Source organism: Tachyglossus aculeatus, chromosome 4 (genome assembly GCF_015852505.1).
Source record: "Tachyglossus aculeatus isolate mTacAcu1 chromosome 4, mTacAcu1.pri, whole genome shotgun sequence".
Taxonomy (NCBI): Eukaryota; Metazoa; Chordata; class Mammalia; order Monotremata; family Tachyglossidae; genus Tachyglossus; species Tachyglossus aculeatus.
This window is the reverse complement of record NC_052069.1, coordinates 107,382,514-107,399,884: the sequence shown is the minus strand read 5'-3', so window position 1 is coordinate 107,399,884 and position 17,371 is coordinate 107,382,514. Positions and strand designations below refer to the sequence as shown.

The following is a 17,371-nucleotide window of genomic DNA, read 5'->3' as shown; positions in this document are numbered from 1 at the left end:
CTGAACACACCTTGCTGCCAGTGAGGAATCCTGGTTCACTTCTGGTCAACTCTTTCACATGCCCAAAGTGGCACTTAATGCCTGGGAAGAAGGAATGTTCACCAGGATGAGCAGAGGAGACCCAGGACATGTAGTCCGAAGTGGGCAAACGCAATCAATCAGTCAGTGGTATTTATTGAACGCTTATTATGTGCAGAGCACTGTACTAAGTGCTTGGGAGAGTACAATGCAATAGAATTACACAGTACAACTCACACTGCACAACTCAGTCTCCTGACTCAACTTGAATCAGAATGGCTACAGAGCCCTTCACTGCCTGCCCGGGGAGGATTCCGAAGACCGTTTATCGGTTCCTACTGAGGCCAAGAACTTGGCCATCCAAGACTGCGGGTTACTTCCGTGGGTCCACCCTGGTGACAGAGAGGGGAAAGCTGAGCCCTGCAGGAAAGTGGGCCCAAGTGGGCAGGGTTTTCCGAATCCACAAAGAGCCCCTAGGCCAAGCAGCTCCTGTCCCCCACCCTCGCCCTGCCCTTCTCCAGGCACCTGGCACATCTCCATTCTGGCTCAAGGCTTGAAGTGGCCCTCAGCACAGAGGCAGCCAGCCTTGACTCTCAGATGGGCAGGAAGTGGGGAGGTTTTGGGGGAAGGGGGCAGGGGTGGCCAGTGCCCAGCGGGCAGATCACAAAGAGGGCACTGTTAGTGAGCAGGGTCAGACAGGGTGACCCATACTGGCAGGAGACACAACCTCGCTTGCTCCCGACTTTGCAGAAAGCCCAGCTGGATTTTCCTGTCACCAAAGGGACCCAGCCCCGGCCAGTCCCGAGAGCAACTGGCCTCTGTCTCTGGCCCTGGGACACCGTCCTTTCTTCCGCTCAGTAGCAGACTGCAGCTCTCAGAGGGATCTTTGGCATCCCAAAGGAAGTCATTTTCCTATTTGAGGGTTTTATCTGCTCTCCGTCCATACACCCCACCCAGCTGAGCCTCCCTGAAGCTCTGCTTCCCCATCTGACCTCGGCGAGGGCCTGGTGTCAGGATGGAGTGACCAGGAGGCCTCTAAATTGGGCTCCTCCCATCGTGATCCTGATTTTCCTAACACTGGAGTACAGCGCTGAGGTATATAAACTGCCCTGATATGTCTATTGTATAGCCTATTGGAAAGAGCACAGGGCTGGCAGTCTGAGGACCTGGTTTCTAATCCCAACTCTGCCACTTGTTTGCTGTGTGGCCTTGGAAAAGTCACTTATCTTGCCCCCTATAGACTGTTAACTCCTTGTGGGCTGGGAATGTGTGTATCAACTCTGCTGTATTGCTTTCTCCCAAGTGCTTAGTATATAGTATTCCGCACACCTAAGTGCTCAAAAAATACCATTGAATGACTGAACGATTTATTTCTCTGAGCCTCCATTTCCTTATCTGTGAAATGGAGATCCAATACCTATCCTTCTGCCTACTTAGACTTTGAGTCTGATTATTGTGTATTTATCCCAGTGTTTAGTAGAGTGCTTGATACACAGTAAATGCTTAACAGATACCAAAATGAATATTGTTACTGTCTTTTTCTGCCTCCTTCCACTCATAGCTCACTGTGGACAGGGAACCTGTCTACCAACTCTGTTATATTATACTGTCCCAAGGGCTTACTACGGTGCTCTGTATGCAGTAAGCGCTCAATAATTAGGATTGATTGATTGACCTTCCTGAGTCATGCTTTTGCAGGACCCCGGGAAAGGCTCTACCCATGGAAAAGGCAGACAGCCTCGGTGTCTCTGGAAGGAACGAAGCCCAGAAAGATTGGACCGAACGGCATTCGGGTGAGAGGAGTTGGACTCAGAAATGCAGAGTGGCTCAAGGAGGCTTCCGTTTAGAAGCATCTTCCTACCGTCTGAGGAACGTGGACCTGGACATCATTGGCGTCCAAAGGGGAGTGAGTGCCATCCTGGGGCTTCCTTTCCAAGCCGGGGGGACTCTCCTGATACTTTTGGCTTCTCCCAGGGAGGGACAGGAAGTCCTTCCCTGTCATCTTTAGACCTTCCAGGTGATGGCTGTCTCCATTCTGGTCCTGGAGGGAGAAAGAGAGCACATAGATCTGGTGTTAGCAGAGAGGGCCTCCGGGTCCAGGGGGAATGAGATGGCGTTTCAGGAACTCCGTCAGCGCGAGCTCCACCGGACGTGGCTCCGGAGTTACTGTACATGTTAGAGCCCTTCTCGGGGTGCAAAATGTATAGCAGGGTTCAGATGGGACAAAGCAGAGCCATCTGGATTTACAACTAAGAAGGGAGGGAAACTGGAATGGGGTGGGTTCTTCTTATGCTGCATAAGCACCTGTTGGCTGGAATATGAGTCCTGAATTCAATAAGAGCCGTGGAGGAGCAGCGTGGCTTAGTGGAAAGAGCACGGTCCTGGGAGTCAGAGGACCTGGGTTCTATTTCCAGTTTAGGCCCTTGTCTGCTCTGTACCGTAAGTCACTTCACTTCTCTGTGGCTCAGTTTCCTCATCTGCAAAATGGGGATTCAGTGCTTGTTTTCCCTCCTACTTAGACTGTGAGCCCCATGGAGGACAGGGACTGTGACCAATCTAGTTAACTTATATCTACCCCAACACTTAGAACAGGGTTCGACACATAATAAGCACTTAACAAATACCATGAAAAATGTTTTGGAGAACCTGGGAGACATGGAAAGTGAATAACACAACTGGAAGCTCTGGAAATCTGAGTTCTAATTCTGCTTTGTTAATGGTTTGCTTTATGATCTTGGACAAATCCCTGAATCTCTCTGTGCTTCACTTTCCCCATCTCTATAATGGGGATAATGCACCCAGTTATCAATTGATCAATCGATCGTACTTATTAAGCGCTTATTGTGTGCGGGGCACTGCATTAAGTGCTTGGGAGAGTTCAACACAACAATATAACAGACACATTCCCTGTCCACAATGAACTTATAGTCTGGTTCTTCCAGAACATGTGTTTCCACTATGCATTTTGGATCAAATGCTGTTAGGGAATTCGGAAAATTGCGACAACTCGCAGCCATTTGGGCAAAACAAGATGGAAAGTAGGATGTGCAAATTATGTGCTTGCATGTAGCTCCAGTCAAAGCGTGAATTGTAACACATATTTTTCTTAATGTGGGATCAGTCAAGGCTGTAACACCTGTGTTCTATGAGAAATGCATGCATCTGCTGTTTTCTTTCTGACAAAATGGTTTCTGTCTTTGAGGGGATGGGCAGAAGAGGGTCAAGGGAGTTTTTGCAGGAATCCATCAGGCAACCAGTGATATTTATGAGTGTTTACTGTATGCAGAGCACTTTATCAAATACTTGGGAGGCTTTAATACAATGAAGTTGGTAGAAAACAATCCCTGCCTCCAAAGGATTTACAGTCTATTGGGGGAGACAGACATTAAAATAAATGGCAAGGGAAATGGCAGAGTATAAAGATATGTACATGAATGCACTGAGGCTGTGAGTTGGGGGGGATATCAAAATGTTTAAGGGATGCATTGGTGATGCAGAAGTGGGATACACATAGGGGAAATGAGGGCTTAATCATATCTCTTTGAGGAAATATGACTTTGAAGTAGGGAAAGTGGAGGCCTGTCGGATATGGCGTGAGAGGAGTTCCAGGCCAGAGGGACAATGCGGGCAAGGGGTCAGTGGTGAGGAAGATGAGATTGAGGTACAATGAGTAAGTTGGCGTTTGAGGAACAAAGTGTATGCATTGGGTTGTAGAAGACGATCAGTAAGGTAGGGTAGGAGATAAGTGATAGAGTGTCTTTAAGCCAATGGTAACAAGTTTCTGTTTGATGCAGGCAATCACTGGAGGTTTTTGAGGATTGGGGAGAGGTGGAATGGATTTTTTTTTTAAATCTGGTCAGCAGCGTGAAATATGGACTGGGGTGGGGAGAGACAGGAGGTAGGGAGGTCAAAGAGGAAGGCCGATGCAGCCATCATGGCGTGATAGGAGAAATGTTTGGATCAGCATAGTGGCAGTTTGGAAGTTGTAGAAGAGGTGGATTCTAGAGACGTTGTGAAGGTTAAATTGACAGAATTTGATAGACTGAATATATGGGTTGAATGAGAGCTTGGGAGGGTCAGGAGGAAAAGGAAATGTGTCAGGCCCAAAACAGGAGACTGCTGTCAAATCCATGGCAATTCTTCAGAGAGACAGAGCAAGGAGGTTGTTGGAGCTGAAATCCTTGGCTTCCACCAACCCCGGACTGGGCCAAGGCTCAAGAGTGTCGGCCTGTACCTGAACTTAGGACCTCTTGCAGGGACTGATGCTGTCTGAGCTCACTTCGCCTGTCCCACCGTCGAACCCCAGCCCACGTCATCCCCCTGGCCTGGAATGCCCTCCCTCTGCACATCCACCAAGCTAGCTCTCTTCCTCCTTTCAAGGCCCTACTGAGAGCTCACCTCCTCCAGGAGGCCTTCCCAGACTGAGGCCCCTCCTTCCTCTCCCCCTCCTCCTCCTCTCCATCCCCCCCATCCTACCTCCTTCCCCTCCCCACAGCACCTGTATATATGTATATATGTTTATACGTATTTATTATTCTATTTGTACATATTTATTCTATTTATTTTATTTTGTTAATATGTTTTGTTTTGTTCTCTGTCTCCCCCTTCTAGACTGTGAGCCCACTGTTGGGTAGTGACCGTCTCTATATGTTGCCAACTTGTACTTCCCAAGCGCTTAGTACAGTGCTCTGCACACAGTAAGCGCTCAATAAATACAATTGAATGAATGAATGAATGAATCTGGGGTAGGGGAGTGATAGGGGTTTGTGTATGGTGACGGGGGCTTGTGTATGCAGGACAGCAGTGTTGAGAAGTAGCGTGGCTCAGTGGAAAGTGCATGTGCTTCGGGGCCAGAGGACATGGGTTCTAATCCTGGCTCTGCCACTTGTCTGCTGTGTGACTTTGGACAAGTCACTTAACTTCTCTGTGCCTCAGTTCCCTCATCTGTAAAATGGGGATGAAGACTGTGAGCCACACATGGGACAACCTGATTACCTTGTATCTACTCCAGTGCTCAGAACAGCGCTTGGCACATAGTAAGCGCTTAACAAATACCATAATTATTATCATTATTACTAAGTGCACTGTCCTTGTCTATAGCGGAATGTTATTAATTGTTTTTTTAAAAAATTGTATTTGATAATCAGGTTAGATACAGTCCCTGTCCCTCATGGGGCTCACTGTCTAAGTAGGAGGGAGAAGGATTTCATCTCCAATTTACAAATGAGGGTAACTGAGGCACATAGAAGTTAAATGACTTACCTAAGGTTACACAGCAGACTACTGGCCAGGATTAGAACCCAGGTCTTCTGACTCCCAGGTCTGTGGTCTTTCCACTAAGCCACACTGCTTCTGGAGTGTGTTGCAACAGCCAGTTCATTCATTCATTCATTCAATCGTATTTATTGAGCACTTACTGTGTGCAGAGCACTGTACTAAGCGCTTGGGAAGTACAAGTTGGCGACATGTAGAGATGGTCCCTACCCAACAACGGGCTCACAGTCTAGAAGGGCCGGTTCTGATCTTGTTGGAAATAACCAAACACTTCTCCTCCTCCTCAGCTATCCCCAACCCCCATACCCCGTGCTCCTCCACAGGAGACTCAAAAAGGGTCTGAAATGAAAAATTGCAGAGTAATTTGGCCTGGTTCCCACCAAGGGGATGCAGAAAGAACAAAAAGTTCCTGACTTACTTTCCAGCAAAGGAAGGAAGAGCACAGTCACTGTGGAACTTCACAGGATTGAAGTCTTTTTGCTTTAATGGGCATGACGAGAGGGGAAGAATGGTATTTGTTCATTGTGGCATTTGTTAAGCGCTTACTATGTGGTAGGTACTGTACTAAGCACTGGGGTAGATAGATGATCAGGTCCCACATGGGGCTCACAGTTTAAGTAGGAGGGAGAACAAGAATTGAGTCTCCATTTTGCTGATGAGGAAACTGAGGCAACAGAAGTCAAGTGACTTGCCCAAGGTCACACAGCAGAAAAGTGGATGAGCTTGGATTAGAACCCAGGTCCTTTGACTCTCAGGCCCCGGCTCTTTCCACTAGGGCATGCTGCTTCCTCTGCTTCCCCAGAATGCATGGAAGACAACTGGATAGGAGTTTTCCCTTCCATCTGTCCCAGTCGGAGGCTTCAAGAGCCCAGGCTTGGGAGTCAGGCATTTGAGCATTCATGTGAACTAATGCTAATTAATTCATTTGTTTTAACTGAGCATTAAGAAAAGCAGCCCAGCCTAGCGGAACGGTCAAGTGTCTGGGAGAAAGGGTATCTGGGTTCAAATCCCAGCCCTGGCACCTGTCTGCTATATGACTATGGACAATTCACTTCACTTCTCTAGGCCTCAGATTCCTCTGCCACTAACCTCCTCACTGTGCCTCGTTCTCACCTGTCCCTCCGTCGACCCCCGGCCCACATCCTTCCCATGGCCTGGAATGCCCTCCCTCCACACATCCGCCAAACTAGCTGTCTTCCTCTCTTCAAAGCCCTGCTGAGAGCTCACCTCCTCCAGGAGACCTTCCCAGACTGACCCCCCTCCTTCCTTTCCCCCCCAACCCCCCCACCCTACCTCCTTCCCTTCCCCACAGCACCTGTATATATGTTTGTACAGATTTATTACTCTATTTATTTTACTTGTATACATTTACTATTCTATTTATTTTATTTTGTTAATATATTTTGTTTTGTTGTCTGTCTCCCCCTCCTAGACTGTGAGCCCGTTGTTGGGTAGGGACCGTCTCTGTATGTTGCCAACTTGTACTTCCCAAGCGCTTAGTACAGTGCTCTGCACACGGTAAGCGCTCAATAAATATGATTGAATCAATGAATTCCTCATCTGTAAAACAGAGATAAAAACACTTGTTCTCCCCCTCAGATTATGTGCTCCTGATTGGGTAGGGACTGTGTTCTGCCTGATTATCTTGTAGCTACCCCAGTGCTTGTAAACTAATAATAGCAATAATAATAATAATATAATTACCAGATAATAATAATAACACTGCTGACATATTTGCTTTCATTTTCCTAGTCATGTTCTTTCCATGTTTTGCTCCTTATTGTTATGGTGGTTATCATAATAAGGAGCAGAACTTGAAAAGGGCCAGACCAGGAAAATGAGAGCAAATGGGAGCTGACAGAAGCTGACCAGGAACCAAAAACACAGAAAAAATGCAGTTTGGAAGCCTCAGAGATACTACTGGATTCTTGGAGGCTGACCTTGCTTGGGATGGGGTTGCAAAAAGGGGTTTGGAAATTATAGGCCAAATGAAGTTATGGAGAGTAGTGGATAACTCATTTTCCGGGCTGTGGGATTGGAGGAGCAGCCAATATTTAATTATGGGCTAATTATTAGGAAGCAGTGAGGTCTAGCTGAAAGAGCACTGGCCTGAGAGTCAGAGGACCTGGGTTCTAGTCCTGGCCCACCGTGTGACTTTGGGTAAGTCATTTAATTTCTCTGTGCCTCTGATTCCTCATCTGCAAAATGGGGATTCAATACCTCTCCTCCCTCCCACTTAGACTGTGAGCCCCATGTAGGAGAGGGACTGTGTCTAACCTGGCTACTTTGTATCTACCCCAATGCTTAGTGTAGTGCTTGGCACATAGTAAGAGCTTAACAAATAATGTCACAATCATCATCATCACTGGTATCAGACTTCCAGGAAGGGACCCACGAGGATCAGAGATGAGGGGTCATGAGTATATAAAAAAGGGGATCTGGGTGACATAGAGGAAAATAGGAGTGAAAGCTCTCAGAGAATCCCAATAATAAACATTTTAGACAGAAGATAGGCTAATAAAAAGAACTTCCAAAGAAGAGACTTTCCGGAAGGACCTGATGCAGAGGGAGCTCTAGCCTAAGGAGAAATGGGGGAAAAAAATGAGAAACCTGAAACTAAGGAAGGAAATAGATTGGGAACAGTCACACCCACAGTTTCTCTTCAAATACTGCAGTTGCTGGATCGTTCTCGGCAAAATGAAAATGGGGTTGGAAAAGAAAACGGTCAGTAACGTGGGGATGCAGAGCGGGAGGGAAAACAGGATGTTTGTAAATGTTGTCACTGCCAACGTTTCAGGCTTCCGATCTGTGTGGCATCTTTTGACGAAAAGCTGTGTGGTTGTGGACCTGTGTGAAAGCTTAGTGCTGTTCAGAGGAAAGAGGCTTTCTCAAACCTGAGATGATGGTGATGTTCTAAATGAGATGCTCTGGGTATGGGGATGAGAGCAGGGACAGATGGAAGGCTTTAACCCGCCTCTCCCTCCCCCGTTGCCAGCAGCGCCCAGAGAGCAATAAAGGGCCCACATTTGTCACCGGGAGCTGAAAGCCGAGAGACATTAATGCCAAGAGCCTGCCAATGGAAAGGGTCGTTTTCGAAATGGTAAACACAGCATTTGCTGGCTGGGTGCCTTTTCAGCTGGTCTCCTTCATCCTAGCTCCCTAGAAACCCTCGACTAATCTGGTTGACCATGGTGATATCTGCTAATTGCAGGCTTCCTGCAACAGAGACCCATCAACAAACCACTCCATTGATGCTTAATCTCTCCCGCCTAATGACTGTGAACTCTTAGGCTCTTCACCTGCCTCTGCTCACCTCCCTTCTCCGACAATCCAGCTCCACTCACCTTTTCCAAGGGGAGCTTCAGTAAATCCAAACTGTCCATACTGTGCCTCTGTATCCTTTTAGGTCTGGCGCCTGAGAAGTGCAATATGCAAATTGAGATCAATTAAACACTCAGCGTTGAAATAGAGAGGGCATCTGTCCCATTATCCCCTAGTATTCTTGAGATGGGGGGATATCTGTCCCCTTTTAAGAATCCGAAGGGAGAGGTTCAGCAGTTTCCCTTAGGTCTCACAGTGAGACAGGATTAGAATCCATGCTTCTTGGCTGCCTCATTCCCTGCTGATCAACCAATCGATCAATAGTTTTCATTGAGTGTCTATTGTGCATAGAGTACTTAATTAAGCCTTGAGAAGAGTTCTCTCCCAAGTGCTTGGTACAGTATTTTGCACTCAATCAATCAATGGTACTTGTTGAGTTCTTATTATGTGCAGAGCACTGACAAAACCCTTGGGAGAGTATAATTCAATGGAGTTTGTAGACAGGATCCCTGCCCACAAAGAACTTAAAGTTTACAGCATTCTGTAGGTGTTCAGTAAATATCACTGATTGGCTGATACATTAGAAAGAAAATTGTTCTTTCATTAGCGCCCATTGGCCTATTTGCTTTTATCAAGGAACTTAAGCACCTTGATATTCACCCCTCCCTCAGCCCCATAAGCACTTCTGTACATCTCCATCTGTAATTTATTTTAATCAACCAATCAATCATATTTACTGAGCACTTACTGTGTGCAGAACATTTATCTCCCCCTCTAATCTGTAAGCTCATGTGGGCAGGGATCGTCTATACCTATCTGCCCTGGGACTGTAATGGGGCGATCTCTCAGACAACAGGGAACCCCTTAAAAGACAGGATTTAACTATTAGACCTGTGACCTTGAACTGTTCCAGAGATTTTGACTGCAAAGGAGAGAGAGGGTGATTTGTTCTGCTCCTTAACACTCTGAAGTTGAATCCAAAGGAGCTGCTAGGATGTGTGCATTTGAATGGAGTGGAAATAATAACGCAGTGGAAGGCCCAGAGAAGACAGAATCGGGCCGATTCCTGTTGCCACCGAACGACAGGATATTTGATTTGTGGCTTTTGGGAAAGTTCAATAGGAGAGAGGTACAGCTTGTTCTGTAAAAATGTACACACTCTTTCACCCTTAATGCTAAATAAATAAATCTATCTCGCAGTTCTCCTTCAAGAACAGGGTGAAGGTAAGGTCCAGCTTAACCTGAAGCCATGGTAGCAAAAGGCCGCATGCAATACCTCGGATGCTGTGCCAGGAAGCATAGCAGTAGGAGTGGCAGAAGGAGCAGTGGGGGAGAGGGGGCCTTTATCTAACCAGACCTTTGTTTTCATATTGGAACCTTGAACAAGTGAAATTACAACTCTCCGACTCCTGCAGAGTCTGGGATAATTGTCTCTAATATAGACCCAGACCAACCCCAAAAAGCCTGCCAGGGGAGAGCAGTAGAAATGCCAGTTAAATCACACACCTTTTTTAATTAGGACTGACACGAGCTGGACTGCGTGGGGTCACAGTGTGGTGAGCGTTGCATTGTTTGCTTTATAATAATCTGGTTCATTAGACTTTTCACTTACTTTTCACTTCACCCCTACCCCACCGATCCCAAAGTCTCTCTATCAGAGAAGCTTACAGACAGCTCTTCAAAGCCTGTTATCCCAGTGCTACAAGCTCTGCTGGGAATGAATAGGGTTTATTTTGGGAACTCTGACTGAACCACTCTTAACCTGGAGAGTCCTGGAAATCCTGGAACTTGGGGATTGTTCGTTCATTCCTTCAATCGCATTTATTGAGCACTTACTGTGTGCAGAGCACTGTACTAAGCATTTGGAAGAGTAAAATATAACAGTAAACAGACACATTCCTGGCCCACAACAGTCTACGGGGGGAGACAGACATTAATATAAATAAATAAATAAATTATAGGTATGTACATAAATGCTATGGAATGGACTGGGGGGATGAATAGAGGGAGCAAGTCAGGGCAATGCAGAAGGGAGTCGGAGAAGAAGAAAGGAGGGCTTAAGCAGGGAAAGCCTCTTGGCAAAGTTGTCATTTCAATAAGGCTTTGAAGACGGGGAGAGAGTTGTGAGACCTCAGACCCATTTCCATCCCTCCCTCCAGGAAGCCCAGTTGTTGGAAGTCCCTGGGACAGCGTTAAAGGGTTCATCTTGGATTAAAACTTCAGATTTCTGAAAACCTGCCTGCTATCCCTATCAATAGGTACAGCTTCTCAGAGATGGGGTAGAAAAAAGATCAGTTTTTCAGAAGTAAGGCAGGAAGGAGGAAAAAGAAACAGAGGTCTTAGTGGACCACAAGCTGATTACGAGTCAGCAACATAGTGTTGATATTGAAAAGACCATTATGGGTGGGCTTGAGATGTATCAGTAAGCACTTAGTACAGTGCTCTGCACACAGTAAGTGCTCAATAAATACGATTGAATGAATGAATCAATAAGAGTGACAATGATTCTGATCGTAACGATAATAATAGTAATAATAATAACAATAGTGATACTTAAGAGCTACAATACTACAATACTACAATACTTAAGTGCTACAATACTAAGTACATGGGGTAGGTACAAAGTATTCAGGTTGGACACAGTCCCTGTCCCAACCGGGGTTCACATTCCAAGTAGGTGGATGAAGGAATGTGACACACCTAAGAATTGGGAAGTGAATCCGGAAGGAATGAGAAGCAGCGTGACCTAGTGATAACTATGGTATTTGTTAAGCACTTACTAAGTGCCAGACACTGTACTAAGAGCTGGGGTGGATACAAGCAAATCGAGTTGGACACAGTCCCTGTCTCATGTGGGGCTCACAGTCTCAATCCCCATTTTACAGATGAGGTAACTAAGGCACAGAGAAGTGAAGTGACTTGCCCAAGGTCACCCAGTAGACAAGTGGCGGACCCAGGAGTAGAACCCATGACCTTCTGATTCCCAGGCCCATGCTCTATCCACTCCCTCATGCTGCTTCTTACTACAACATGCTGCCTTTCATTGCCTACTGGGAGCCCACTGTTGGGTAGGGACTGTCTCTATATGTTGCCAACTTGTACTTCCCAAGTGCTTAGTACAGTGCTCTGCACACCGTAAGCACTCAATAAATACAATTGATGATGATGATGATGATGATAGAACCCGGCCCAGGGATTCAGAAGAACTTGGATTCTAATCCTGGCTCTGCCACTTGTCTGCTGTATGGCCTTGGACAAGTCACTTATTTAACTTCTCTGTACCTCAGTCACCTTATCTGTAAAATTGGAAATTAAGACTGTGAGACCCCATGTGGGACATGGACCGTGTCCAACTTGATTAGCTGATATCTACCGCAGAGTATAGTACGGTGCCTGGCACATAGTAAGTGCTGAGCAAACAAACAAAAAATGTGTTCTTTTCATCCTTTGCTCTGTGGCCCTTATTGGATATTGTGCTCAATTTGCTCTTTAAAAAGAGAAACTGGAGAGGGTCTAGAGAAGTGTGACAAAAGTGAACAAAGAGTCAAGACAGGGACCCTGAGAGGGAAAAAAGATAAAGAAATGTATCTTTAATAAAATTAAATTAATAATAATTTATAAAATATAATTACTATATAATATAATAATAAATTAAATTAAAAAATAAAGAAAGTTGATTAAGCCTGAAGGAAAGGTGGCTGAAGCAGAGTGGGGGTGCTCAGTGAGTCTTAAAGGCTATGAAGGCGTTTAGTGGGAAGAATATCGACTAGTTGTTCTCCAAGTCCACCCGAAAGGACGGAGCAAGAGGAAATGGGCTTAATGAAAGCAGGGGAGAATCTGGATGTTAGCAAGAACTTGACCATTAGAAGGATAAAACACTGCAAAGGGCTACCAATCAACCAGTCGTGTTTGAGTGCTTACTGTATGCAGCACACTGTACGAAACATATGGGAGAGTACAGTACAACAGAGTTGGTAGACATGTTTCCTATCTACAATGGCAGATTTTGAAATCATACATGTGTGTCCTCGAAGAAGTAGCATAGGCCCGGGAATCAGAGGACCTGGGTTCTAATCCAGACACTGCCACATACCTGCTGTGTGACCTTGAGCAAGTCAGTTAACTTCTCTGTGCTCAATTCCCTCATCTGCAAAATGGGGATTCAATACCTGTTCTTCCTCCTTCTTAGACTGTGAGCCTCATGTGGGACATGATTCTCTGGCATCTATCCCAATGCTTAGTACAGTATTGCCTACACAGTGCTTAGTACATAGTGAGTGCTTAACAAATATCACCATTATTAGTAGTATCATATATACTAGAGGATGGGTTAGGCATCCATGTTATCTTGTACTCTCTGAAGTGCTTAGTACAGTGCTCTGCACACAGTAAGGGCTCAGTAAATACAACTGATTGACTGACTGACTGACTGACATGGGCCTGAAGGCAGGGGCTGGCTCAGATGACCCTTCAGAGTCTCTTCCTGTCCTGGGGTCGGAAGGGTCTACGTTAACTGGGCTTGGCAGATCAGGTAGAAAATTCCTGAGTGGACCCAAAGATTGTCCACGTGTGACTGAGCTGGAGCATAACTGACCTCACAGGGGAGAAGTTCTCTGCCTTTCTTCTCCATGGGTGAGAGGACAAGGATGCCAACCCCTGATGCTGCAGCTACAGCAGGAGGAAGACAACTTTTCCTGGCCCCGAGTCATTTCTGTCTCGAATGCATCCGCACCTCATCACTTGTGCTCTGAAATGCTGGATAATTAAATTGCCTGGATGAAAATGAATTGGTCTTCCAAGGGGATTCTTGTTGAGCTCCGAGATAATAGGACACAGTCCTGATGAGATCATCCAGCGCAGAAGGCCATTTCAAATGGCAATCTGTATCCTGGCCAGAGTCGGAGCCAGGCGGACCCTCAGTTAAAGTAGACCCGGAGGCCTGGAGGCTGAGCACTCCGGGCCGGATTGGTTAGCGTTCAGCTGTCTGTGGGGGCTCCAGCCAAATCAAAGCAGGGAAAAAGCCATCCTCAGCCACCTGGCTGCTGGACGTTTGCCTGGCTGGGCCCATCTGGGAATGGTGTGAATAGTCAATGCCTCCAACAGTATCACCTTGCTCTCTCCACAAATTCGCAATACGTCACTGACCAGGGATGGTTATTTCAGAGGGATGGAGACAGAACAAGAAGACATGGTTGTAGCTGCAGCATAAAGAGTTGAGGTGAGAATCAAGGAGGAACTTGACAAGGGAAGGTAAATTACATATGAGAGGTTCCCCAGAGAGGCTGAAGAGGTCTGTTTCTCAGGAGCACTTTGGATATAGGCTAGCTACAGCTCTCCATCTGTTCGGGCTAGTTTTTGAGAGAAGTAGGAAACTGAATGAGATGACTTGAATAGATCTGTCCCAGCCCAAGGATTTCAGCATTCATTCTTTAAAGCTACATGGGTCAGACCTGACTTAAAATGGCAGGTTTTAGCCATTGGTGAAACTGCTGCTTTTCACTTCTAGTTTTTTGAAGCGTGGGCAGAAGGATTTGAAATGACGAGTTCACCGGCAGAGAGACTGACTTTCTATGTGCCCGTTCTTTCCATAGGGACAGAAAGAAGATGGTTCATTTTAAGTGGTATTGGAGAATGGGTAGGGAATCAACCCTGCTACAGGATCCCTTTGCCCTGAAACCTACAGAGATTATAAATACAATGGACGAAGGACAAACAGAAAGTCCCCAGCTGTGGCTCCAAAAAGGGATTATCACATTCTTTACATTTTTTTTTCTTTTAAATCTGCCTTTGGAGTGTTATTCTGCATGGTAAGGCCCAAATCTATGGCACCTTGACCTAATAAAAAGAGCCCAGTTAAATGTTTGGGGATTTTCAATTGGTTACAGAGTTAATGACACACCGTCTAGTGCTTTTCTTGAATCTGCAACAACACTAAGTAACTCAAAAGATAAAGTGATTATGCTTTGTTCTTTAAAGCCTCCTTTCCTTTACTAATAAAATATGCATAATCAGAAATTACGGTAGCTAATGCAGGTTCAACAACTAGGTTTTACACATCAGGAAAATTACTGGGGCATCCTCATGAACTGCCCAGCTTTTCCACTCCCAGGCTCATTCCCAATAGATAAACACCTGGTTACCCCTCTATTAACAACAACAACAGCAGCAATAATAATAATAATAATAATTGTGATATTTGTCGGTGCTTACAATTGGTAATAAAGGCAGCTCTTTTCCCCACTGTCTGCTTTCAGGACTTGCCATCTGCAGAGCTTGGTACATTGGAAGAACGAGAAATAGTCCCTGCCCTGGAGGAGCTGACACTCTGCTGGGAAGGTCAGGACAGACACATGGATATTAGACCAGGCACTGGGGAAAGGGATTGAAGTTTTAGGATCCTCCAGACTGTAAGCTCATTGTGGGCGGGGAACATGTCTACCAATTCTGTTGAACTGCATTATTATTATTACTATTATTATTATTCATTCACTCATATTTATTGAGCACTTACTGTGTCAGAGCACTGTACTAAGAGCTTGGGAAGTACAAGTTGGCAACATACAGAGACTGTTCCTACGCAACAACGGGCTCACAGTCTAGAAGGGGGAGACAGACAACAAAACAAAACATGTAGGCAGGTGTCAAAATCATCAGAATAAGTAGAATTATAGCTATATGCACATCATTAACAAAATAAATAGTGTAGTAAATATGTACAAGTAAAATAAATAGAGTAATAAATATGTACAAATATATACAAGTGCTGTAGGGTGGCAGGGGCGATGGAGAGAGGCAGAAGAGAGGAAAAAGGGGGCTCAGTCTGGGAAGGCCTCCTAGAGGAGGAGAGGTCTCAATAGGGCTCTGAAGGGAGGAAGAGAGCTAGCTTGGCAGATGTGTGGAGGGAGGGCATTTCAGGCCAGGGGAAGGACGTGGGCCAGGGGTCGATGGTGGGACAGGCGAGAACGAGGCCCAGTGAGGTTAGTGGCAGAGGATCAGAGGGTGCGGGCTGGGCTGTAGAAGGAGAGAAGGGAGGTGAAGTAGGATGGGGTGAGGTGATGGAGAGCCTTGAAGCGGAGAGTGAGGAGTTTTTGCTTGATTTGTAGTTTGACAGGCAACCAATGGAGATTTTTGAGGAGGGGAGTGACGTGCCCAGAGCATTTCTGTATAAAGATAATCTGGGCAGCAGAGTGAAGTATAGACTGAAGCGGGGAAATTGAGACTGAAGCGGAGCACTTACTGTGTCTCAAGCACTGTTCTAAGCACTGGGGTGGATACACATTAATCAGGTTGGACCCAGTCCCTGACATTCATTCATTCATTCAATCGTATTTATTGAGCGCTTACTGTGTGTAAGGCATTGTACTAAGCACTTGGGAGAGTACTATATAACAATAAACAGACATATTCCCTGCTCACAATGAGCTCAAAGTCTAAGTGCTCAATAAATACTGCTGATTAATTGATCCAGCCCCTGTTTTCGAGTAACTGATGGTCTGACATGGGAGACAAGATGGCCCATACATTCACGGACAACTAGACAAAGACGCTCATGTCAGAGGTGTAGAACAGGAAGGATGCAGGCAACTACAACAGGGATATGTTACCAAAGATTTCCTATGGAAAATCTGTTTCAGGGAAGCTGGGCTAACCGGTGCCCAAGATAATGATGAGTAAGTGAAAGCTGGCCTTCCAGCCTGCTAGAAATACTCACCACACCCGGCAAATATCTGTCTCCATCTCCGTCTCTGCGGAGGAGAGGGAGGGCGTCTCTTCTTGTTGTCCCCCAGATAGCCTGGACTCAAACTCAGTTTCGCCACCTCCTCTCCATGGCTGTTCACCCCAGCCCGGCCCTCCCATACAGCCCGACCCTCCACCATTAAGGCGTCCTTGCTTTCTCTCCCTGCAGCCGGAGTGGAACCAGAAAGATTTCCCTACTGAAATCACTGCCTGAATGTTTTCTGGTTCATTTCTTCCTTCCAGCCCCCGCCCCCAACAACCCAGTGTTTACTGGCACGGGGTGTGAGCCCATGGTGGATAGATGGAAACCTTCTGGGCATTTCTAAATGTTCTCTCTGTCTCCTAGTTTGCTGAGGTTTCGAAGCTAGCAAGTCCCAACTTTCCTGTGAAGAATCAGCTGAGCAGCCTCCCTGACTAGCTGTATTCAGGGTTTATTTACTAGGTCGGTTTGTTTTGGCCCCCGCCTCGATGTAGGGATCCCAAGGTGTTTGGGTTTTGTGTTTTGAATAAACCTTCTCTCCCTGCCGTGGCTGGCTCGCCACCGCCGCTGGCTTCTGTTTTCCTAACGGCTTCCGTCTGTTGATTTTGAAAACTCCCTGGCCGACTCGACCCACTTCTTCAGCAGATGGGGCACAAGGCCTGCGGGAGGTGGGGGCTCCGGGGGAGGTGGGCCGTCTGCTAAGGAGGAGAGATTCTGGTCAGGAGAAGCCACCTGTGGTTCCAGCATCCTTGGGTGGACCCACCAGGAGGGTGGGCTGGAGGGAGGCTGTGAAAATACTTCTCCCTCCTGGGGCTTGGACAGGACTATTTGGAAGCGGGGCTACAGTGGAAAAGGCCCTGGCTTTTGCCCCCACCTCTCTCTGCAAGTCCCACCTCAGGATAGGCATCCAGTGGTTCTCCCCATGGGAAGAGGAAGCTTTTCATTTCCTTGTGTCCGCCAGGCTGGCCCTGAGAGTTAATGGTGAACGGCTACAATGGGGTGTTCAAGAGTCACTACCTCCCCTTCGCTTTCTCCACCCCA

General features: G+C 46.4%; 1 protein-coding gene across 1 annotated transcript in view; it reads right to left on the bottom strand.

Moving 5' to 3' along the window:
• GPSM1 (G protein signaling modulator 1) overlaps positions 1-17,371 on the bottom strand; it is a 151,653-nt gene that overhangs the window by 36,430 nt on the left and 97,852 nt on the right. Inside the window, exons 10-11 of the mRNA XM_038745804.1 lie at positions 8,637-8,707; positions 1,880-2,059 (exon numbers count right to left, since the gene is read on the bottom strand). Of these exons, the coding sequence (XP_038601732.1) occupies positions 1,880-2,059; positions 8,637-8,707 (251 nt within the window). The remainder of the gene's footprint in view (positions 1-1,879; positions 2,060-8,636; positions 8,708-17,371) is intronic.